Source organism: Lynx rufus, unplaced genomic scaffold, assembly GCF_022079265.1.
Source record: "Lynx rufus isolate CCGP_SWC_20201006 ecotype Redwood Valley unplaced genomic scaffold, mLynRuf1.p SCAF_19, whole genome shotgun sequence".
Classification (NCBI taxonomy): domain Eukaryota; kingdom Metazoa; phylum Chordata; class Mammalia; order Carnivora; family Felidae; genus Lynx; species Lynx rufus.
Window position 1 is genome coordinate 13,737,145 of NW_025814833.1, and position 25,796 is coordinate 13,762,940.

General features: G+C 46.5%; 1 protein-coding gene across 1 annotated transcript in view; it reads left to right on the forward strand.

Annotated features, from left to right (window-relative positions):
• The window catches only part of IL13RA1 (interleukin 13 receptor subunit alpha 1), a 57,614-nt gene that overhangs the window by 22,632 nt on the left and 9,186 nt on the right, over positions 1–25,796 (forward strand). Inside the window, exons 5-10 of the mRNA XM_047081866.1 lie at positions 4,477–4,664; positions 7,405–7,556; positions 14,160–14,207; positions 14,496–14,628; positions 17,852–17,948; positions 19,945–20,029. Of these exons, the coding sequence (XP_046937822.1) occupies positions 4,477–4,664; positions 7,405–7,556; positions 14,160–14,207; positions 14,496–14,628; positions 17,852–17,948; positions 19,945–20,029 (703 nt within the window). The remainder of the gene's footprint in view (positions 1–4,476; positions 4,665–7,404; positions 7,557–14,159; positions 14,208–14,495; positions 14,629–17,851; positions 17,949–19,944; positions 20,030–25,796) is intronic.

Consider the following 25,796-nt stretch of genomic DNA (forward strand, 5'->3'; position numbering starts at 1 on the left):
CCAACCAAAACCACAAAAGAAAGGCAGATGCATGGCTCGTTTGCTATCAAGTGCTTGGAATTGGTTTAGGTACCAGTTTAAATCATGTCAAGCAGTCAGAGATGGTTTCCCTAATCCCCAGTTAGGAGATGGAGAATCACTTTGAAACTCCAGGGCTGTGACTTCGGGTCCTGCAGGGCTAGTCTGGCATTCCACGGAGCCTGACCTCAATAGCTACAGACTAGCTCTGCCAGTGAATTTTAGGGAATTTTGTACCACATTAATCATCTTCAGAGTTGGGGAAATAGTCTTTAAATTTGTCCATTTCCTCCTTATCCCTATAGTGTGAGTCCATGGAGAATTTCCGTGTGTGAATTTTAGCAGGAAGCACCTGAGTGCCTTCTAGCTCAGGTTCTTATCTGATATTGCACAAGAAGGCCCCAAAAGTTGTCTATTCGAAAGCCAATATTTCCCCTTTTGTTCTTTTTTCTAAATTACAACCGATTTTTTTTTTTTTAATTTCCTATCTGGGATCCATGAGAGTATGTGAAATACTTGGGGTACAGAAGTGAGAAAAGAATCTTAAAGATTAACCACTAGAGAAGTTCCTTTCATGAGATGAAAAAAAATTAATTTTCTGCATATATATACATATATATATACATATATATATGTATATATATATATATATATTTTTTTAGTTATGTAACAAAAGTCTCATAAGTTTCTGCAGTTTCTGTTTCTGGGTGTGGACAGAAAACATTCCAGGCCTGTCTGAGCTAAAAACTAGCCGTGGCACTAACTTAGTTTTTAAGGCTGTGTTCATTCATGAACTACAGAGGCCTACAACCAGGAGAAAAACTTTATGTACTGTCTCTTAAGGGGCAAGAGCATTTTAGGTATTTAAATATTTCTTTGCATAGTGTTTGAGGGAATAAAATACATTAGATCTGAGTTTGGGGGTTTTTAAAGACCTTTTTTTTTTTTTTTTTTGTAGAGAAGTTTTAGGCTTGTAACCAAGTTGAGGGGAAGATAGAGATTTTCCAAATACCCGCTGCCCTCACAATTCATAACCTCCCCCATCATCAACATCCGTCCCCTCCCCCCCATCAGAGAGATATATGTTTGTTACAGTTGATGAACCTGCACTGATACATCCTGATCACTCAAAGTCCATTTACCTTCAGGCTCACTTTTGGTGTTGTATATTCTGTGGGTTCGGACAAATGTATTATGACATGTATCTATCATTATAATATCATGCAGAGTATTTTCATTGTCCTAAAAAATCCCCTGTCCTCTGCCTGTTTATTCATCTTTCCCTGTACAACGCCTGCAGCCGCTGATCTTTTCATTGTCTCCATAATTGTGCCTTTTCCAGGATGTCATAGAGTTGGAATCATACAGCGTGTAGCCTTTTCACTTTGGCTTCTCTCACTTAGTTAATACACATTTAAGTTTCCTCCATGTCTTTTCATGGCGTGATACCTCTTTTTTTTTTCATGCGGAATAATATCCCATTGTGTGGATGCACCACGGTTGATTTCTCCATTCGCCTGCTGAAGGATGTCTTAGTTGCTTCTGAATTCTGGCAATTATGAGTAAAGCTGCTATAAACGTTTGATGGACAACTGCTATAAAATTGATGTACATTTTCAACTCCTTTAGGTAAATACCAAGGAGCACAATTGCTGATCATATAGGAAGAGTAGGTTTAGTTTTGTACGAAGCCACCAAACTGTGTCCCAAAGTGGCTGTACCATTTTGCATTCCCACCAGCAGTGAATGAGAGTTCCTATTGCTCCATACCATCCCCAGCATTTGATGTTGTCAGTGCTCCGGATTTTGGCCATGCTAATAGGTGTGTAGTGATATCTTGTTGCTTTAATTTGCATTTCCCAGATGACGTGTGATGTGGGACGTCTTTCCATAGGCTTCTTTGCCATCTGTTAATCTTCTTCGGTGAGGTGCCTATGAAAGTCTTTAGCTCATTTTGTAATTGGGTTGTTTTCTTATTATTTTAAGAACTCTTGGGGCGCCTGGGTGGCTCAGTTGCTTGAATGTCCGACTCTTGATTTTGGCTCAGGGCATGATCCCAGGGTCATGGGATCAAGCCCTGCATCAGGCTCCATGAGCGGGAAGCCCGCTTAAGATCTTTTCTCTCTCTCCCTCTGCCCCCTCTCCCCTGCTTACACTCTCTCTTTCTCTCTCTCTCAAAAAAAAATTCTTTGTATATATATATTTTTTAATTTATTTAGTTTTTATTTAAGTAATCTCTACACCCAACATGGGGGCTCAAACTCGTGACCCCGAGATCAAGAGTCACATGCTCTTCTGATGGAGCCAGCCAGGCACCCTGAATTCTTTGCATATTTTAGAGAACTATCCTTTATAAGATAGACATGTCTTTTGCAAACATTTTCTCCGAGTCTGTGGCTTCTTTTTCTTACTCTCTTGCTATTCATTTTTATAGGGCAGAAATTTTTTTTTGATGTTTGTTTATTTTTGTGAGAGAGACAGACAGAGTGCGAGCAGGCTCCAGGCTCCGAGCTGTCAGCACAGAGCCCAACGCGGGGCTCAGACTCAAGAACTGTGAGATCATGACCTGAACCAAAGTCAGATGCTTAAGCGACTGAGCCACCTAGGTGCCCCAGCAATTTTTAATTTGAGTGAAATCTAGGTGATTGATTATTTCTTTTATATAGATCACATCTTTGGTGTCATATCCAAAAAGTCGCCGCCACACCCCAGCTCATCTAGGTTTTCCCCAGTGTTATCTCCTAAGAGTTTTGTAAGTTTGCACCTTACATTTAGATTTGTGATCCATCGTGAGGTTGGTTTTGTGAACGGCGTAAGGACCGTGTCAGGATTCACTTCTTGGCACGTGGACATCTTGTTGTTCCAGCACCATTTGTTGAAGAGACTATCTTTGCCCCCATTGTATTGCTTTTGCTCCCTTGTCAAAGATCAGTTGACTCTATTTATGAGAGTGGATCTGAGTTTTATAAAACCTGATTTGCAGCAGAATCCCCTGGAGAATTGCTGCCAAAGTTCTCACTCCTAGGCCCTGGGCCACACCCGCTAAGTAGGAATCTCAGGAGAGGGCTTGAGGAATCTTCACTGTATACGGCTATAGGTGATTCTGAGGTAACAAGTCAAGAGTTTGGGACTCATTACTCCTGGTTCGTTTTTAAGTTTGTCTTCCTTTCTGTAGAAACCTTTGCACGACTCCCATTGTGGCTGACGTAAGGCTTGACTCTGTCTTCTGCCAGGTAGTACAAGAGAGAATCCTTGGATAGCCTAGACAGAAAAGTGTAATGAGTGCCTTCTGTCTGCCTGCACTGTGCTCGATGCTGGTGATCAATGGGGAAAGGTATGTGTAGAGGTTCGAAATGGGAAATGAGACGCCAGCAGACCTGGTTACAAAGGCATTGAAAGCTACGTGGTGGAGTAAGACACTTAGAAAACCACTGTATTCTGGAACGTTCACCTGGCAGTGATTGGAAGGCACTAATAACAAAGGTCAGGGGGGTCAGTCTGAAAAGGACAGGAAGCCTGAAGTGATGAGGGCGTGAGACAAGGTGAGGGTCACAGGAATGTCGCAGGAGAGACTCCAAGAAGCTTTGTGGAGGAAGAAATGACAGAATTTGGTGATAGAATATAGGGAAAAGAGGGGGGGACGGAGGGGGGAAAGGGTGATTTCAAAGGCTGTAATCTAGGAGCCCAGAGAAAACGAGCTCTGACTGATGGGAACGGGGAAGGTTAGAAGAAAGGCAATTTAGCAGGGAAGAGAGGGCATAAGGACGTTGGCTTTGACGCCAGAGTGGAACACACAAATGGAGCAGTTAAAAATCTGGGACTGGCTCCAAGGAATCCCCAGTGTAGAAATTCTAGTTGAGGGATTGAAATGGTAAACCGGGGAAAGATGGATGAGGGCGTAAGCAGTAGAAAGGAATGTGCACAGGGCCGAGGACTGGATGTGAACCCTCTGAGAAGAGAGAAGGGGGAGGAGAAGCCAAGAAAACAATGCAGGCAGACAGAAGGGCCAGAGGAGAGCCACGGAATTCAGCACGTGAGACATTTTCAAGAAGCATACAACTTCTCATCCTGGCCTCGGAAGATCCCTCATACAGACGAGGGAAAGGAGGCAGGGCTCCATAGCTGTTGAAAGTAGCAGGGGTCGGGGCGCCTGGCTGCTTCAGTCGGTAGAGCATGTGACTCTTGATGTCGGGGTTGTGAGTTCGAGCCCTACGTTGAGTGTAGAGCTTACTTAAAAAAACAAACAAACAAGTGTTCATCGAAGAGGAACCTTCGTTTCTTCCTAGAGTATGAAACAGAGCCACATTATAAAACAGGGTTTTGGGAAAAGCTATCTTTCCATATTGCAAATACTGCTTTTCGTGGTCCTCTTCAGTCATTGAAAAGCAAATGTCTGCCTTTGTTTCCTGAATACCTTGTTACAAATAATCCGGAAGGTTGTCTCCTTATATCTTGCAGGCACAGCAGCCTGGGCAAAATTCTTCAATGTGAAAACATCTATAGAGAAGGTCAACACATTGGTTGTTCCTTTGCTTTGACTAATTTGAAGGATTCCAGTTTTGAACAACACAGCGTCCAAATAGTGGTCAAGGATAATGCGGGGAAAATTAGACCATCCTTCAATATAGTGCCTTTAACTTCTCATGGTAAGTTTTAGAAGTCCCGCACGACAGTGTGGATAAAAAGCATTACGTCTTTTGAACCATCAATACAGTTACTAAAAAAGTGACGATTCTGGTTTTAGGATTTTCCCAGGAAAAAGGATTGCATTTATGTATACCTTTATTTGAGTTCTTTTAAAAGAAGCAGGCTTGCAAATTCTAATGGTTCTTGAGCCCGTGTGTCACATGTTTTGTTCTTATTTGCTTCCGAGTGTGTCCAGACTTAGAGCACACAGTTAGCTGTAGAACCGAGATTGGATACAGGCTCTCTGTCTTTTAAGATCCACTCTCTTTTAGGGGTACCTGGGTGGCGCAGTCCGTTAAGTGTCCAACTCTTGCTTTCGGCTCGAGTCGTGATCTTGCAGTTCGTGGGATCGAGCCCCGTGTCGGGCTCTGCACTGTCAGCTTGAGATTTTCTCTCTCCCTCTCTCTCTCTCTCTCTCTCTGCCCCTCTCCACCCCCCCCATTTCAAAATAAATAAACGTAAAAAAAAATCTCTTCTTTTACTTATGATACTTGAGAGTCTCTTAGTTGAAAAAAGGACTGGACTGGAGGAGGAGTGACCAGAAGTGATACTCAAACCGGCTGACGTGCTGGGCAGCACAGGCAGCCAGCAGTCAGAACAACCAAAGCAGCCGAGTGTCGGCCCATTGGAAAGAGGCCTCGAGTTGAAAACAAAATGTCTGCTTGAGGTCCTAGGTCTTCCCATCGGACAAAGCATATACTCTCTTTCAGCGTTTCCTAGAGAGTCCCTCTGACCTCAAAGGATTGTCATGAGTTCCAAATGATGTGAGGTATATACGTGTTCTGTAAGTCCCTAAAGCAGGCTACTGTAAGCATCACGTGTATTTATGTGTTGCAAGGTCCCAACAGGGAGCTCAGATTCTGGCTGAGAGAGATACAGAAAATATATCAGCAGATAACCATGCGCTGACCAGGTTCGCAAGTCTGCGACTGGAACACTATTTACCACTCCTTCAGATAGTCGTGGAAGTGAATTCTACTAGTGGACCGAAGGCCAGGGGAGTGAGGTCGTGGTAACTTGCCAAGTGGCATAATCTGAGCCCTTCTCTGTCCTGCCTCTTGCTTGGCCGATTGTCCTTGATGGACCTTTCAAAGCTCGTTTTCCTATCCTTCCTGGAGATTAGTGGTGCCAAAGAGGGAGATCCTCCGCAGCTGGAAGATGATAGCTTCAAGTTGTTTTCTGTCATTGTCCATTCTCTTCCTCCTCCTCTTCTTCGTCGTCGTCTTCTTCTTCTTCTTTGTCGTCATCTTCTTCTTCTTTTTATTTTTGAGGGAGAGAGAAAGCACGTGCAAGTGGGGGAGGGGCAAAGAGATAGAAGGAGGCAGAGAGAATCCCAAGCAGGCTCTGCACTGTCAGCATGGAGCCTGATGTGGGGCTCAAACTCATGAACTGTGAGATCGTGACCCGAGCTGAAATCAGGAGTCGGACCCTAAACTGACTGAGCCACCCAGGCACCCCCTCATCCGAATTCTTTTCTGTTGCTTAGTCTTAAGCATAGTTGACTCATTAAAAAGTAAATGGACTAGGCTAGTTTTTCTTACTTTATTTAAAAAAAAAATTAATGTTTATTTTCGAGAGAGAGAGAGAGAGAGAGAGAGAGAGACAGAGCATGAGCAGGGAAGGGGCAGAGAGAGAGGGAGACACAGAATCCAAAGCAGGCTCCAGGCTCTGAGTTGTCAGCACAGAGCCTGACGCGGGGCTCGAACTCGTGAACCACGAGATCATGACCTGAGCCGAAGTCGGACACTGAACCAACTGAGCCACCCAGATGCCCCCTTTTTTCACTTTATTTTTAATTGTGGTTATAATCATATAACATTAAATTTCCCATCGTAACCATTTTTTAAAAATACTTGCTTTTAAAGTTTATTTATTTTGAGAGAGAGAGAGAGAGAAAGTGAGTGTGGGGGAGGGCAGAGAGAGAATCCCAAGCAGGCCCCGAACCATCAGCATAGAGCCGGATTCAGGGCTCGAACCCACGAACCGTGAGATTATGACCTGAGCTGAAAGCAAGAGTCGGTCGGTTAACTGACTCAGCCACCCAGGCACCCCTCCTGTCGTAACCGTTTTTGACTATACGGTTCAGAGGTGTCAAGTATATTCACACTGGCGTGCAACAAATGTCTAGAACTTTCTCAAATCTTTTTAGAACTGAAACTCGATGCCCACTAAACACTGATTTCCCCTCCCCCAGCCCTTGGTAACCAGCTTTCTATTTTCTATGATTTTGACTACTTTAGGTACCTCTTCTGGGTGGAATCCTGCAGTGTTTGTGATGGGCTTATTTCACTTAGCATACGGTCCTTGAGGTTCATCCGTGCTGTGGCGTGTGACAGAGACTAGGCTAATGTTTTAATTGGGGTCTTGGCGCAAGTGAGTGGCGCCTGGGGAAACCCCTTGTGCCCGGTGCCCCCCGTTAGCCATTAGGTGGATGCACGTGTGAACCTAAGGGCTTCTTTTCTTTATTCTCTGTCACAGCTAGATGTCCTGATTATACCCCATCCGTGTTCTAACCGGATGCAGGTCAGAGTTCACGTCATCTTCCAGACACCCCGAAGATGTTCGTTAGATCCATTTGGCAGGGCAGCTTAAAATAAGCTTTCTCCATTCATTGTGACCTTCATTATCTCTCCCTGTGTATGAACCTCATCAAAATGAACCCTGGAAGCTAACTTGTATGCTTCTATTTCTGTCTTTCAGTGAAACCTGATCCCCCACATATTAAACGGCTCTTCTTCCAAAATGGTAACTTGTACGTGCAATGGAAGAATCCACAGAATTTTTATAGCAGATGCTTATCTTATCAAGTAGAAGTCAACAACAGCCAAACAGAGACGCATGATATTTTCTACGTAAGTTTTTCTTAGCTAGTTGATGTAACTTGGCTATTTTTCTGTCACTCGAGTTTCTTACAGGGTAATATACCGAAATGTCAGTGAAGTGCAGCTCTTAGATTTGTCACCTGATGATGACGGTAATGAACTTTCTCGTCTGAAATAGGGCGTGGTGGGAGCTTTGAGGGTTTATGGTAGTGGCACTGGCCGTCAGATTCAAGCCATTCGTTGATTCGTTTGCTGAACGCATTTTCAGTACATATCTACCACGTGCCGGGCGCTGTTTTAGGTGCACGTGACCCTGACGCGAAGGTCTTTTTTTCCCATGAAACCTCCCTACTGGAAAATGAGTATGTAAATGAGCAAGCTGATTTCAGAGCATGAAGGCTGTGAAGAAAATTAAATAGGTCATGTAGTGGCATGACAGGTGGGCCTGAGGGAATATGAGGTTGGGCAGTCATCTGAAGTGATGACATTGGAGATGAGACCAGAATGACGGGCAGGGGCTAGCCATGTGAAGATGGGGGTGGGGGGAACAGCCAGTACAAAGACTCTGAGGCAGGAACGGGCTTGGCCTGTGTGAGGCACAGAGAGGAGACTCGGGTGGCCAAAATACAGTAGGAAAAGACGCGTAAGCGGGAGGCCGGGGTCAGATCGGGTAGATACTTCGAGGCTCTGGTATGGCCATTCCCTTTTCTTGGAGTTTGTGGCAACTAAGGTAGTCCACTTTGAGGAGTCCGTATTTGTTGGCGTATGTACATTTACGCTCCTGGGAAGCTAATACAAAACACACTAATTAGAGGTCCCCGTGGGCCACCGGCCATAACAGGATGTGGTGTAACCTCAGGGCGTCAGTCCCATTCTTCCGCTTTACAGGAGAGGTCACACACTTGGGCCTTAAACATTTTTGTTTGGACCACAGGCACGGTGGGGGTTCGTTTATTAAATTTGACGGAGGCAAACCATAAGAGGCTTAAATACAGAGAACAAACGAAGCGTTGCTGGAGGGACGTGGGTGGGGGATGGGCTAAACGGGCAACGGGCCTTAAGGAGGGCGCTCGTTGGGATGAGCACTGGGGGTTCTGTGTGAGTGATGAATCGCTAAATTCTACTCCCGAAGCCTAACTTGAATTGAAATAAATACATTTAAGAAACCAAAACAACGACGACGACAAAATTGGGAAATTTTGCCCAGATTCAAATACCCTGGCCCCCGAGGAGTGTAGTTTCCATGAGGTGGCGCCACAAGACCACAGGGGCCGGGCCGTGGCTGGTGTGCCACCTGCCGGCGGTGGGGGGGGCGGGGGGGGGGGGGCGTGTGCATTTGCATTTCAGAGGTTAGAGCCCAGTTGTTTTGGCTCATCGTGGGAGTTTCAAAATACTTACTAAAACAAGCCACTGTTGACAGGCTGTAACTCCAGAGGGAGTGGCCGGGTCCGCAGCTGACCGGAGCTTTTCTGGGCATCTGCAGGTGAATCTGTTTGCCGAAATAGAACCACCATTATCCGTACCAGAAAGTGGTGTCCCCGTACCGTGCCGCAAAGGGAAAGAGCAAAGGGCTTCCAAGTGGGGAGAAGGTGAGGCTTGGATTTACGGCAGACTCGGCTTGTCAGGGCGCTGAAGCATACTTGACTACTCCAGCCTCTCCTGCTCTCTTCTGCCTGAAATCCTGAGACACATGCTGCTCGTATTACTCATTTGGCACCGAATTGTGTCCTGCGAGTTACCCCGATCACATGTTTGAGCCTTTTCTCTTGACTAAAAATAAAAGCTCCTGCAGGGAGGACTTCGGGGGTGTTTACTTTGTGCCACTCCCGCTAACAGTGGCTAGCACAGATCGAGCGATTACTATGTGCTAGGCATTTTATTTTTTAAATGTTTTCTGGAGAGAGAGAGCGAGCATGCGAGTGGGGGGTGGACAGGGACAGAGGGAGAGACAGAGAGAGAAAATCCCGATCCAGAGCAGGGACTCTCCACGCTCAGCATGGAGCCCGATGCGGGGCTCGATCCCACGACCCCGGGCTCACGACGTGAGCAGACATCAAGAGTCGGCGGCTCAACTGACTGAGCCACCCGGGCCCCCCTGTGGTAGGCATCTTAATGGACACATTATCTCAACCCTTTCTTGTAATCCTCACGGTTACCCTGACGATCTAGGTCCTATCATTTTGTCCCCATTTCACAGATGAGCAAATGTGGTCTGACCCCAAAGCTTGTGCTCGTAAGCACTGGGGACCACCTCAATACTTCCTCTTAATAGTAACAGCCATCCCTTGTTAAGTGTTCATGATATGCTACAAAGCTACTCTTCTAGGTGCTTCTTATACAGTAGCATATAACAGTCTGTGAAGTGGTTCTATTTTAATCTATATTTTATTGGGAAACTAAGGCTCAGAGAGGGTAAGTAATTTGCTACAGGCCACACAGCTAATCATTTGGTCTTTATGTAGTCAAAGGTTGGTCCTGATGTATTAAACTTTGAGAATATTTGGGATTAACACCATGTGCACGGTCATCACTTAATAAATTATTGTCGAACTGAGTTAATCTTTTTTACAAACTTTTGAACTGAAGAGTGTGTACATGCTATGGAATTTGTCCTCCTAAATCAGAACTGTAGCCTATTGGGAATTAACTCTGTTTACACATTTGAGCCGAACGTTCTTTCCCCTGGCAGATGTTCACCAGCTGCTTCCTCTCCCAGAATGTCATCAGCTTTTTGTACGCTCACTGATTTTGAGCTCCTCTGGTTAGACCCTTCCCCCCACCACCCCCCCCCCCCCCCGGCCCTGTTTTTTGCGAGCCTTTTTGAGGAATTATTTCGCCTGGTGTTCTAGTTAAGAGGGGGAAGTAGGCTGGGACATGAGCTGGTGCCATCACATGGGGGCTGTGGTCAGAAGTAACTCATGACAGAATCACAAAGCAAAGAATGACTCTTGTTTAACCACCCCCCTTCTCCACAAACTCTCTGCTTGGTCCTCTGTGCCCTTGTCTTCCTTCTCCCACAGGGGTATCTGAGCAGCCCATAAACTATGCAAGGGAATTTACATTTGAACAAGAGCCCAGAACCTTCCATTTGCGCCGTGATTTGCTGATGTTTGGAATACATATATATCTGGGAGATGGTCATGAGGAGGGAGGCACGAACCTGCAACCCGATCCATCAAGTGGTAGTTGACGCTTGTGATTCCCCAGCAGGTCTCTGATTCCCAAGTGGCCTCTTCTCTGCCCTGGAAGAAGTAGCGATAGGACAACTCTCCATCACTCAGCTGGCCTTCCAGCTCATCACAAATGCTGCAGGGAACCATTTAGTGAATAACATGCACGGTCAAAAATCATAGCTCTGTGTTCTGGCTTTTGTCTCATGTTTAAGCGTCTCTTTGATAAAAGGTGACTGTTTCTTCCAGCTTTGTTGAGGTATGATGGACAAGGAAAAAGTATATATATTTGGGTTGTACAGTGTGATTACTTTCAAGGTGTACAACATGATAACTTCATATGCGTATATCTTGTGAAATGATTACCACAGTCAAGTTAATTAACACATCCATCACTTCACACAGTTACCTTTTTTTTAATGTTTATTTATTTACCTTGAGAGAGAAAGCATGCATGTGTGCCTGCGTGAACGAGGCGGCGGGGGGGTGTTGAGAGAGAGAGAGAGAGAGAGAGAGAGAGAGAATCCTAAGCTGGCCCTGTGCTCAGCGTGGATCCTGATGTGGTGCTCGATCTCATGACCATGAGATCATGTCCTGAGCCAAAATCAAGAGTCGGATGCTTAACCAACCGAGCCACCCAGGTGCCCCCACAGTTACCTTTTTTTAAGTAGTGAGAACGCTTAAGATCTACTCTCTTAGCAAATTTCAGTTATACAATACGGCATTATTAACTACAATCACCACTCCGTACATTAGATCCCCAGAACTTATAACTAAAAGCTTGTACCCTTTCACCAACATCACCCCACTCCCCCCTTGTCCCTCAGCCCCTTCTGCCACCATTCCACTTTTAGCCTCTACGAACTCAACTTTAAAAACACTTTTTTTTAACTTTTTAATGTTTATTTATTTTGAGAGAGAGACAGAGAGTGAGCAGGGGAGGGCAGAGAGAGAGGGAGACACAGAATCCGAAGCAGGCTCCAGGCTCCGAGCCGTCAGCCCAGAGCCCGACGCGGGGCTCGAATCCACGAACTGTGAGATCATGACCTGAGCCGAGTCAGATGCTTAACCCACTGAGCCACCCAGGTGCCCCTGAAGTCAACTTTTTTAGATTCCGCATATATATGAGGTCATACGGTGTTTGTCTTTCAGTGCCCCCTGAGTTTCATCCATGTTGTCACAAATGGCAGGATTTTCCTTTCTCACGGCTGGATGATATTCCATCATATATACATACCACATCTTCTTTATTCATCTATGGGTGGACGCTTTGCATATCTTGGCTATGGTAAATAATGCTGCAGTAAACATAGGGGTGCATGTACCCCTTTGAATTAGTGTTTTTGTTCCTTTTGGGTAGTGTGATTATTGGATCATAGGGCAATTCTATTTTTAATGTTTTGAGAAACCTCCATACCGCTTTCCACAGTGGCTGCAGCAGTTTGCATCCCCACCAGCAATGCACAAGCGTTCCCCTTTCTCCACATCCTCACCAACACTTGTTATTTCTTGTCTTTGATGTTGGCCATTCTAATAGGTATAAGATGATGCCTAATTATGGTTTGGATTTTCATTTCCCTGATGATTAATGATGTTGAACATCTTTTCATATAACCTGTTGGCCAGAAGTAGACTACTTATACTAAGCAACAGGTTTTCACTATTGATTTTTCGCTGCACTTTTGAAATGTTTGCATTTTAGGAACTGATCTTTCTGTCTACATCAGACAGCAAGTGATTTAAATTGTGTGGAAGAGAATTTTGCATTATACTTTGTTTTCTCTGACTCCGTCGTTTTCGATATCGTACTCTCAACAAGGGAGACTGGTTTTTTTTTTAAACTTTTAATTGATGTAGAGTATCCTATAGAAAAATCACACAAGTGGCTATGCATAGCTCAATGAGTTTTCACAAGTGATTTTTGCAAGTGATTTTTCACTTATGTAACCAGCACCCCAGAAGCCCCATCATGACCCCTTTTAGTCACTCTCCCAAAGCATGGCTGTTACCCTGACTTCTGATCCCATAGATTAGTTTTGTTGCCTCTTTTTATTTTTATTTATTTGTTTTTAAAGTTTATTTATTTATTTTGAGAGAGAACAAGTGAGCAGGGGAGGGGCAGAGGGAGAGGGAGAAAGAATCCCAAGCAGGCTCCACGCTGTTGGCGCAGAGCCCGATGCGGGGCTCGATCTCGTGAACTGTGAGATCGTGACCTGAGCCAAAACCAAGGGTTGGGTGCCTGACTGAGCCACCCGGGCGCCTCTGTTGCCTCTTTGAAGCCTTGTATGAACGAATTCTCCAGCATTTGCTTTTTGTGCGCGTCTGCCTTCTTTCACCCAGCGTTCCGTTTAGGAAGAGCCACAGATATCGTTGCCTGTAGTTGTCAGTGTTTCGTTCTCACTGCGTTGGTTCTGTCATGTCGGTATTATCACATTTGATTCATCCATTCTCCCTTTGGGGCCTATTTGGATAGTTTCCGGTTGGGAGTTTTATGAATAGAGTTTTTATGAACATTTGCGTATTTGTCTCTTGGTGCGCACGTGCGTACGTTTCTGTTGAGCCTGTATGGGTCAGAGGGTTATATGTGATGGTCTCTAAGTGATGATCAGACTTTTCCCAAATGGTTGTGCCCATTTACACCACGAAGAGCAGAAGCTGAGGACGCTAGGTGCTTCCCATCCTCATCAGCACTCGGTGTTGTCTGATAGGCGTGTGTGTGTCATTATCTTGTGGATTTAATTTGCATTTCCCTGATGATTAACGAAGTTGAGCGCTTTTGCACATGTTCGTTGGCAATTTAGAATACCCTCTTGTGAAATGCCTGCTCAAATCTTTTGCCAGTTTTTCTGTGGGGTTGTCTGCCTCTTCCTCATTAGTTGGTGGGCTATATGTATATGTGCGTGGGTGTGTTACATATAAATATAAGTATATATTATAAATAGGTATGTATGCAAGTTCTTTGTCAGCGATTGCAGGCATCTTCTCTCACTCTATGCGTCACTTTTCAGATTTCCCAAATAGGATATCTTTGGGTGAACAGAAGAAGTTTGGAATTTTGATACAGATGACTTTATAACAATTTTTCCTTTAGGGTTACTATTGTGTGGTTTTATTTAAGAAATCTTTTCCTGCTTCAAGGTCATGAAGATGTTCTACGTTTTCTTCTAAAATCTCGCCGTATTTATGTATTTGTTCAGTTTATTTTAACTTTCACATTTAGATGTGCGGTCCATTTGGAATTGACTTTGTAAATACTGTGAGGTAGGGGTCAAGAGGTTTTTTTTTTTCCTGTATGTGTATATAATTGATCCAGCGCATCTTATTAAAACAAAACAAAACTAGCCTTTCACGGCACCTGGTCCCCTTCAGATGGGATGAAAGGAAACCTTGTTAGAAATGGTGAAATGATGCGATGGAGTCTTTTAATTCTTTTTGAATGTATTTGTTTTTTTATATCTTCCAGGTTGAAGAAGCCAAGTGTCAGAATTCAGAATTTGAGGGAAACCTGGAGGTCAGTAAATTCAACTTTCGCTCTTTGGGTTTAAGCTCACAGAGTGACTGGGGGTGGGGCGGGGTGACTGTGGCCTCAACGGTAACTGCTCTGAGCAAAAGAAACTCCTTTGTTTTGCGGGTTATTGCCAAGTTTCGTTTGAGGAGCTAAAGTCAGGTCACGGGGGCCGCCATCCAAGTCTTGACCGCGTACAGAATTTGGCAGAGAATTCTATTTCCGCGGGATTCAGAAGCAGAAAAAGAGAACCGCCCGGTAACATGCCTCGTGTGTGTTTGTCTCCCCTCTCAGGGTACAATTTGCTTCATGGTCCCCGGCATCCTCCCCGACACTCTGAACACAGTGAGAATCCGGGTGAGGACGAATAAGCTGTGCTACGAGGACGACAGGCTGTGGAGCAACTGGAGCCAGGCGATGAGCATAGGTGAGGGGACGGGACCTCGCGCGCCACGGAAACCAGCGAGGGGCCGAAGCGGAAGATCGACTGGGGGAGGGGGCGGCACCGCATTCCCGACATCCTCCAGGGGAAGCTGCAATCGCACTGCATTTGCTGTTCAATTACAGCCAGATCACCCAGGTTTAACTCACACCGCGCAGCTCTTTGAAAACCCACAATCCGAAAGGCGTCACTCTCTCTCTCCTGTCCTGTCTCTATGTTTTTAACAACCTGAACAACATACCAGGAGGCGGGCATGATGAAATCCATAGCTCGTGCTTTGCTAGAGGACCATCCTGTGGGCTAGTGACAGAATCAAGAGTAGAACAGTGACCTTGATGGCGTTTGATAGAGATCAAACCGTATCCGGGTTTGAAGACAACAGTTTCGTGTATTAACGGAGTGCCTGAGCAAACTGGGTGTCAGGCCCAAGAACAGGATTGGAAAGAGCTGTGCTGTTTTTTAAAAAAAAATTTTTTTTAATTTTTATTCATATTGGGAGAGAGAGAGAGACAGAGCGTGAGTAGGGGGAAGGGCAGAGAGAGAGGGAGACACAGAACCCGAAGCAGGCTCCGGGCTCCGAGCTCCGAGCTGTCAGCACGGGGCCTGACGCGGGGTTCGAACCCACCAACCGTGAGATCATGACCTGAGCCGAAGTCGGACGCTTAACCGACTGAGCCACCCAGGCGCCCCTAGAAAGAGCTACGCTTCATGGATGTGTGTGTGTGTGTTGTGGGGTGGAGTGTAGGAGTGACCCAGCATTGGATCCTTAAATACCCCCAGTGTGTAGCCACAGGCCGCGGTGATAGTGTAGCTCCCAGAACAAGGGGATTCTACAGGGTGGGACACAGTGTCCTGGCCACATCAGAAGCGTGCAGTGTTCTATTCTGGGCGCCACGTTGTAGGAGCTTCATTGGCAGACTGGAACCTATCCTTGAGAGGGTCATCGGGATGTTGAAGAATCACAAAACTTAGGGACAAGTGGTTGGATGAAGCAAGCCTGGGGGTGAGGAGTCCTGATTGCTGAATTTTAAGTAGAAGAGGAGATAGGTTATTTTCTTTTGTGGCTCCTTGGGGCAAAATAAGACTATCGGAAGAACTTTCTAATAGCTCTCTGACAGTCGAGAGACAGGTTATTGAGGTAATCGGTTCCCTACTAATTGAGGGACTGAGCAAGCTAGGTGCCAGGCATGGTTGTATTCCTTATCTATTGTTGCATAACAAAGAATCTCAAAATTTGGTGGCTTAGAAAACACATTTAGCATCTCACAGTTCCTGTGGGTCAGGAATCTGGGCACAGCGTGGCTCAGTGCCTCTGTGCCAGGTTCTCTCATGAGGTTACAGTCAAGCTGTTGGGTGGGACTGCAGTCTCATCTGAAGGCTTGATTGGGGCTGGGAAACCCACTTCCAAGCTCACTTATGTGGTCGTCAGAAAGCCACTGTTCCTTGCTGGCTGTTGGATGGGGGCTGTAGCAGGTTGAATCGTATCCCTCAAAAAGATACGTTCGGCTCCCAACTCCTATACCTGTGAATGTGACTTTATTTGGAAATAGTTTTTGCAGATGTGATCAGATTAAGATGAGGTCACGCCATTAAAGTAGACCCTGCATCTGATGGCTAGTATCATTATAAGAGAGGATACACAGAAACACGAAGAGACCCCCCCCCCAGGGAAGAAGGCCCTGTGAGGATGGGGGCAGACGATGGAGTTGATGCAGGTATAGCCAAGGAACCCCAAGGGTTCCCGGGAGCCACCAGAAGCTAGGAGGAGGCAAGGAGGGATTCGTCTCCAGAGCCTTCAGAGGGAGCACGTCCCTGCGGATACCTTGCTTTTGGGCGTCTAGCCTTCGGAACTGTGAGAAAACACATGTCTATTGTTTTAAGCCAACCGATGTGTGGCGATTCACTCTAGCAGTCCTAGGGAGCTACTGCAGAGGCCTCCCTCAGTTTCTTGCCCTTTGGGCCTTTCATGCAGGGAGGCATTTCATGCCTCATGAAACGGCGACTGGCTTGCTCAAGCAAGTGACTCAAGCAAGGGTGTGTGAGAGGACACCCGGTGTGGAAACCACAGTCTTTTGTAACCTAATCTTGGCAATGACATGAACGCTGCCGTTCAGTTCTTTACAGACAAGTCAGTCAGTCCGGCCCACCCTCAAGGGGAGGAGGTTACGTAAGGGCGTGGGTATCAGGAGGCAGGGATCATTTGGGGCCATCTTAGAGGCTAACACAGGGATGCTAGGCCCTGACGATGCTTCCTAGGTGGTCATGCCCTCGTGGAAAAGATGAGCATGTAAGCAGACATGACATTCTGCGTGTGAAGCGTAGCAAGTCAACTTCTCAAGTGATCGAGAAGCTTTGGAACTTGGATGGTGCCGGATTTGAGGCCTGACTTACTAAACCCTTCTGAACGAGCCACTAACCCTCTCTGAGCCTTATCCTTCTCATCTGTATAAACGGGAGACACCATCGTCTCTCTCCATAGCATACATAGAAACACATCGAGGCACTCCGGGCGGTATCACATATGTAGCAGATGCTCAGTTAAAAATAGTAGTGGTGGTAGTTAGGAGTGCCTTAGGTGTTCTAGTAGTGGTTAAGTGACCAACAAGAAGAGAGAGTCACTGTTAATGACATGATCTTTCTAACAGGTGTAATAGCATTGGGAATAGTGTCTAGAACTAGTTAAGATACCCTGGCTTCAGACAACCCTCAAGGTGTCTTTTCATCTGTGGCACGTTGGGCACTGGAGCAGGACTTTGTTTTTCGCTGCTAAGGGAACGGAAGATGAGATCATTGAAGCGTTTTGGGGGCGCCCGGGTGGCTCAGCCGGTTAAACGTCCGACTTCAGCTCCGATCATGATCTCATGGTCCGTGAGTTCGAGCCCCGCATCCGGCTCTGTGCTGACAGCTCGGAGCCTGGAGCCTGCTTCGGATTCTGTGTCTTCCTCTCTCTCTGTCCCTCCCCTGCTCACAGTCTGTCTCTCAATCTCTCTGTCTGTCTCTCTGTCTCTGTCTCTGTCTCTCTCTCTGAGAAATAAATAAGCATTAAAAAACCTTAAAAATAGAATTGAAGAGTTGGAAAACAGGTTGGGGTAGAGTGCAGAGATAGCTGCGATCTCGCTAGTTTGATCCAACCGTTGCTTGTTGTTTCTCCCCCCCCCTCAAAAGGGTTTGATTTCTCATGTCTTTTTGTTTGCTTTCCGTTTGCCAGGTGAGAACACCGACCCCACGTTCTATATAACCATGCTGCTCGCCACCCCGGTCATCGTTGCGGGTGCCATCATAGTCCTCCTGCTTTATCTCAAAAGGTGAGGCGGCCGCCCCGGTCGGCTTGGCGGCTTCTGTTGGCCCTGCCTCTCCAGTTACTACTGTTCGTGAGAGCGTTTGGTGTTTGCCCCGCATATTAGGAGCACTTTGGCTATCAACGGCTTTTGGTAGTATGGCGCGGCCCAGAGGGATTACCGTGCCCATTTTCTGGGGAGGAAGGTGTCACGTTAATTTCCCGCGGCCCCGCTCTGGCACCGTTCCCTTCGCGTGTGTTTGGGATCATCGACAGGCCCCGTGTTCACCCTGCTCTTTCAGATGCCTAATACGGCCAAAGGCGGTAGCGCTTGGAATGAAGTCTTAGCGTGACGCATTCAATGACCCGTCCAGTATTAATGCAGGGCAAGCTGCTACTTTAAAGCTGCGGGAAAGAGAACTTCGCCAAGTTGTCTCTCTCTGGTCGGTAGAGAGACGGCACTCGGTGTGTGCAAGGGGCGAGCGCCAGATGAGGCTGGAGAGGTTGGCGGAGCCAGATCATGTGGGCCGTGGCGGGGGAATTGAGATTTCGTCCTAAGCATGAGGGGGAATTGTTGCAGAGTGTTAAGCGGGGAAAGGAACCCGCCCTGATTTTACTGTCATGAAAGGTCACCGACATTGCCGAATGAAGAACTGGCTCGGGCAGGAACGGAAGCGGGTGGGCTGGTCAGAAGGTGCTGCCGCGTTTTGGGGGGTAAAGACGTGGGAAGCCTGGCCTGGGAGGTTAGTGATGGCGGTAGTAAGACGCGGTCAGAGGTGGGACGCATTCGGAAGGCAGAGCTGAGAGCGCTTGCTGATGGCCGCTTGCCCGTGAGGCCCGAGGGAAACTGAGGGTTCACGGAGAGCTCAGGTTTGGGTGAAGGCTGGAGCCTTCGGCTGAGAGGGAGAAGATTGTGCGGAGCGCTGGCCCTGGGGCAAAGGGGAGGACTCAGTTTGGAATGTCAGTTCCAGATGACTGTTAGACACCCAAGTAGGGATGTTACGTGCGATGAATCTGGAATTTCAGGGAGAGGTCTGGGCCGGAGATGGAATCTGGGGAGCCCTCGGCGTGTAACTGGACCCGAAGCCCTAAGACTGGAAGAGAGCGCTCGTACAGTGAGAGGGCCAGAGGGCGAGAGACAGAGCCCTGGGCCACGCCGATGTTCAGAGCCTGGGAGATGAGGTGGGGCCACCAAAGGGTAGTCTGAGGCGTAAAGATGGGGAGAGGAGAAAAGAAGAAAGTAAAATTAAAGAGGAATGAACCCTGTTCTCGGAAGATTTTTTTTTTTGAAATTATGAGCAATGAACCCCCATCTGGCCTATGATGAGTAAAGCACCGTTATTATTCAATTATAGGGATGGCTCACACGCGCGCGCACACACCCACGCACGCAGTCATAACCGTGTGAGGTGATGGATGTGTTAATTTGCTTGATCGTGGTCATCGTTTCATAACGTACAACATCATGTTGTTCACCTCACGTGTATACAATTTTTTTCCCTTGAATAGATCTCATTTAAGCTGGAAAAAACATTTGTGGTTTTTTTCAAATTTATCTTGGGAGAGATGGGGGGGGGGCGAGCGAGCAGGCAAGCAGCCTCCGCGCTGACGCGGGGCTCAGTCTCATGAACCACGAGATCATGACCTGAGTCGAAATCAAGAGTCAGACGCCTCACCCAGTTAGCCACCCAGGTGCCCCAAGCTGGAAAACAGTTTTAAAAATGATGAGAGTGGGGCGCCTGGGTGGCCCAGTCGGTTGGGTGACCGACTTCGACTCAGGTCACGATCTCGCAGTTCGTGGGTTCCAGCCCCGCGCTGGGCTCTGTGCTGACAGCTCAGAGCCTGCAGCCTGTTTCGGATTCTGTGTCTCCGTCTCTCTCTGCCCCTCCCCTGTTCATGCTGTGTCTCTCTCTGTCTCAAAAATAAATAAATGTTGAAAAAAAAATAATAAAGTGCCTTTATTTAAATGGGACGTTCCTGTGGACTGGAAGATTTGATCAAAAAATGTCTCTGTTTTCTTAAAGGCTCAAGATCATTATATTCCCTCCAATTCCTGATCCTGGCAAGATTTTTAAAGAAATGTTTGGAGACCAGAATGATGACAGCCTGGTAAGTACTGATTCCATGAAGTTCGAAACTGGGTTTTGTTTGGAGGCTGTGGGATTTGTAAAAAACAAAAACAAACCCAGAAAATTTGCCGTTTTGACCCTTTTTAAGTATACATCTCAATGGCATTGAGTACATTCACAGTGTCGTGCAACCATTATCGCTATCTCCAGAACTCTTTCATCATCCCAGATAGAAACCGTGCCCGTTAAACACGGACTTCCCATTCCCCCCAGCAGCTGGCCACCTCTTTTCTACTTTCTGTCTCTATGACTTTGCCTATTCTGGGTACCTCGTGTAAGTGGAATCCTACAATATTTGTCCTTTTGTGTCTGGCTTCTTTCACTTAGCATAATGTGGTTCATCCATGTTGTAACATGTGTCAGTACTTTATTTCAAAATTGGTTATTTTGGGGCACTTGGGTAGCTCAGTCAGTTGTGTCCGACTCTTAATTTCAGCTCGGGTCATGATTTCCCGGTCATGAGATCAAGCCCTGCATCGGGCTCTGCGCTGGGTGTGGATTAAGATTCTCAAGATTCTCTCTCTCCTTCTCCCTCTGCCTCTCCCCCGCTTGCACACGCTCTCTTGCTGTCTCTCTCTCTAAAGGAAAATGCAAAATTGATTATTTTTAACTACATTTTACCTAAAAGATTAAGGAAGAGGTGATTTAAAATGTTGCATCTCACAGTGCACAGCTGGTTCAGTCTGTGGGGCATGCACTTCTTGATCTCAGGGTCATGAGTTTGAACCCCACATTGGGCATAGAGCCCACTTAAAATAAAAACTAAGGGGCGCCTGGGTGGCTCAGTCGGTTGAGCGTCCGACTTCGGCTCAGGTTGTGATCTCACGGTTTGTGAGTTTGAGCCCCGTGTCGGGCTCTGTGCTGACCGCTCGAAGCGTGGAGCCGGCTTCGGATTCTGTGTCTCCCCCTCTCTCTGCCCCTCCCCTGCTCATGCTCTGTCTCTCAATAACAGACAGTAAAAAATTTTTAAAAATAAGTTAAAAAATTTTGTATCTCAGACTACGCAGACCATTTGAGAAGTCCTCGGGATACTTTGCCCAGCTCATATCACTGGGCTTTGTTCTCTCCGGGGTAGGGGGTCTGTTTAATCCAAACCCTCAGTGAGAGGAGCCTTCCAGATGAAAGCAGTCCAAAGGGCAGGGTTTCTGCCTCTTGGTGATTTGGGGAAATAGAAAGATAGGGTAAACATGGACATAGATTTTGTTCATGCTGGTGCCTGGAAAGCTGGCCTCCAAAGACAAACTCACCCCAACTGTTACAGTTCGTTTGCTGCAGACTCTCATGCTGGAATTTGTGGCTAGAAAAGCGAAGACCCCAGGGGAACCGAAGAGTTTCAGGTTTCTCCGATAAGTACATTCACCCAAAGAAAATAATAAGGACACTAAATGGAATAAATATCAGCATTATTACATATATCTTAAATTAGTAATATCAGGCCCAGGGCAGTTAATTTAGTGAAATAGTACAGCATAGTACATGATAGCCTGGGCTCTGGAGTCACATTGTCTGGATTCAAATCTCATTTACCATCTGTCTGACCTTAGGTAGCTTCCCTAACCTCTCTGTGCCTCAGTTTTCTCATTTGTAACATGAAGGTAATGATAGCGCCCGCCTCTTGGTGTCGTTCTGTGGTTTAGATTAATTTAGTACATACAGACTGCTTAGCATGCCCGGTACAATTACTGGTGCTTAGTGAGCGTTAGCGATTAGTATTACTGTGGATGCTTTCCCATTCTGGTGCATCCCCAGACGGTTTCTTTTTTAAGTAAGCTCTACCCCCAACAAGGGGCTTAAACCCATGACCCTGAGAGCAGGAGTCACACGCCGAACCAACTGAGTCAGCCAGGCGCCCCTCCCCAAACAATTCTCTTAATAGCAAGTGATTCACAATAGCAGCGATGATATAAAGCTAAGGAAGGAAGGCAGGGAGGCTGATTTGCTTTCAGAGGAGGATTCTTCTGGATCAGTCTTTCATCAAGGCATGGTCATACTGCCAGACCCTGAGGGTGGGGCACCATGCGGCGGAAGTCAAGTGTAACTCAGGTGAATATGGCAACCACTGGTTCTTCGTCTTTAGTTGAGTCACAACCAACTGAAACCCTTGTAAGAATAGGGACCCCCGGACCCCGCCTCCAGAAAGTCTGATTCAGGAGGTCTGGGATGGGTCCCGGGAATCTGCGTAGTGAACGGGAGCTCACAGATGATTCCTGTTCTGGCAAGATAGTTTGTGGAGACACTTTGAAGAACACTGTTCTGGGGCACCTGGGTGGCTCAGTTGGTTGAGCGTCCACCTCTTTTTGTTTTTTTAAATGTTTATTTATTTGAGAGAGAGAGGGAGGGAGACACAGAATCCGAAGCAGGCTCCAGGCTCCGAGCTGTCAGCACAGAGCCCGACACGGGGCTCGAACCCACGAACTGCAAGATCATGACCTGAGCCAGTCAGTCAACCAACTGACTGAGCCACCCAGGCGCCCCTAGCGTCCAACTCTTGATTTCGGCTCAGGTCATGATCCCGGGGTCACGTGATCGAGCCCTGTGTCGGGCTGGGCACTGAGTGTGGAGCCCGCTCCGGATTCTGTCTCTCTCCCTCTGCCCCTCTCCCCCACTCGCATGCCTGCTCTCTCTCTCTCTGTCTCTCAAATAAAAAGAAAGAAAGAAAAATGCTGTCATGGCTATTTTCCTTAGGAAGGAGGTTGGGGTCTGTGCAGGTACATGAGCGCCTCTAAGCAGTCATGGAAAGGCTACTACGTTATACGGTGTATTTATTCGGTGCTTTGCTTCTATTCCCTTCTTGCATGCTCGTAACCGTCCTTTGGTGTAGGTGCCGTAGTGCCATTTTCTTGTTTTAGTACAGATGAGGAAACGAAGCCTCAGCGAGGCTAAGTCACTTGACTGCAGTCACACAGCTAGTAGGTAGTAAGGTGGGATTTGACCCAGAACTGTCTGATCCTGGAGTTGTCTGTCTGTCTCTCTCTCTCTCTCTCTCTCTCTCTCTCTCTCTTTCCCTCTTTCCACTCTGCTGCATTGCCTCTTGTAAGATAGAGCATTTGTCCCCAGGAACCTCACTACCTTCTGAGAGTTCCGTTTGATAGAGAGGGTTGGGGTAGGGGAGTTCCGAGAAAAAGGTTTGGAGTCGCATTCCGGCTGGCCTTATATGGGGAGGTAAAAGGAGTACCATTCTGACATCAATCTGAAGGGAATGGATTAGAGGGGTAGTCATGGGAGCCACCTGGGAACCCAGTCCTGAACTTGCCACATACACGCTTTGTTTGGCCAGCGTGGCATATTTAAAATCTTTCCATTTGGCGTGGCGCACACTCTTCCAGTTCATCTCTGGCCCTCTCGTTCCCGGTTCCCACCGTGGTTTCACATGTTGAGGTAACTCACGTGCCAGACCCCTGAAACATCTTTGAGTTTGCTACCCCTCTCAGCGGAATGAAGACGAGCCCAAGTGCCATGGTACGAATGCCCAATATCTGCGAACACGTGTTTGGACTCACGAATACATACAGGACATACAGCCAGAGCATCGATAAGATAAATTTCCAGCCCAATCAATTTGTAAAGAGCGATAGTAGCCCATGTCAGCAAGTGGGACGGTGGGGGTGGGGGCCTGGCACTTCTCACGCACTTTGTGGAGGGCAACTTGGGAACACGTAACAAGAATCTGTGATCTTACAATTATACTTTTAGGATGAGGAGGTAATCCAGCAATGGCACCGGGATGGTCAGTGCAGCGCCTGTCTCTAACACGAAGACTTTAGAAGCCAGTGAGACACCCACAATGGAGAATTAGTGAAAAACCAGGTTAGGTTTTCAAAGCATTTGATGTCACAGCGAACTGCTCCTGGTACAAGAGTAAGAAACATCATAACTGCAAAGTACATTACAATCCTAACTTTTATAAAACCACACGAATGTACGCATAGAACAGTGAGTGGAAAGAAAGGAGTCAAAATGATCATCTGGGCAGAAGGACCGCGTGGATAATTGATGTTATTCTCTACCTTTCTGAAATTTCCAGATTGCCTATCATGAGCACATATTACTTTTGTAATAAAAGAAGCCCTGTACAAGTTATTAAGGGAAAAGAGAATATTTTGGCCATCTGAGTTTGAGAGATAATAGGGACTTGAACTTAGGTGGTAGCAGGGGAGATTGACGCAAGAGACATTATTAAAGGCGACTCATTACAACTTGGGGACTCTGTGGGCGATGAAAGGTACAGAGTAAAAATAATCTCAAGGTTTCAAGCCTGAGTGATAGAGTGAACGGCAGTAACATCGACAGCAAAATCAGATCAATTATCTGTCTCAGAGATGGGAAAATTGCTTTTTTTCAATTTGCTGTCTAGAGGATAATATGTTATCCTGATGAGTCAGAGAATTCTATAATTTAGCGAGGCGGATACGCTGACAAGATGGACCGCTAAAAGCATAAGATGTTTTTGTTTGTGGTGGTTGCAGACCATTAAATGAAATCAGGGTTTAAAACTAAAAGTGTAATACAAATGCCAGACAGGGGAAAGGGGAATGGAACAAATTTTCATGTTTTCTTTTTAAGCAAATGAATAATCTTTTCTCTGCACGGCACCAAGCCTTATCAATTGAACTGTATATGCAGCAGAAAGATGAGCCTTTTACTTCTAGAATTATCGAATTATAGAGTGAACATGGCCCTAGGGGTCATCCAGTGAGGTGGATGTTTTACATGTTGAATTATTTATCTTTTTTTTTTAATGTTTATTTATTTTTGAGAGAGAGACACACACACAGAGTGTGAGAAGGGGAGGGCCAGAGAGAGGGAGACACAGAATCCCAAATAGGCTCCAGGCTCTGAGCTGTCAGCACGGAGCCCACGCGGGGCTCAAACTCACGAACCTCGAGATCGTGACCTGAGCCGACGTCGGACGCTCAACCGCCTGAGCCATCTGAGCGCCCCGAATTATTTACCTTTAATTGTCAATTTTTAAAACTCTTAGATGCTAGTCCTACCCCTTCATTTTAGAGATGGGGGCAGTGGGGGGTTGAGAGACCTTTCTCCAGGACTGTCATACAGAGAGGCCATTGCAGAACCTGAACCTGAAGCCATCGTAGCCCAAAGTTGGTGTCTCCTGAGCCTGAAAAATAAGCCATGCCCTTCCTAAACGCTCGTCTTCCACGCTACACCACCTATAGGGGTTCTTTTCAGAAACTTATGTAGGTGTGGCCGCAAATAAATGAAATCCTCCGTATAGTTTTCCTTAAGGTTTCCACTGTTTTGACAGTGTTTTCCTTGTCTCCATGGTAACGCTGTGGCCAACAGCGTTTCTTCCTGTTGCTCCGCCGCTTGCCGTTTTCTTTGTGACTAATTGGGCTGCGGGCCATGTCTGGGGGCAGGGGGCTGTGCGGAGGGAATTGCTTCTCCTCCTGCATCTGCCTTTCTTTTTCACCCGTAAAAAATGATCTATTCTTCCCCCGCTTCTTGGAAACCAATTATGTTTTCAGTACCGTGCCAGTTTGACATTCCTGATTGGAAAGCGGCTTGATAACTTGGAGTTGACTTCCAAATACTGCTGAGTTGTTGGTTTTTGTGGGTTTTTTTTTTTTCCCACTTCAGTGTGTATCTTTAAAAACAAGGAATGCAAAAAAAAAAAAAAAAAGAAGAAGAAGAAGAAAAGAAAAACCAGGAACGTAACCAAAATAGTATGGCTGCGCTTTCGAAGTGATTTGTTCTTTACTATCGTGTAACAGTCCATTGTAAAAATT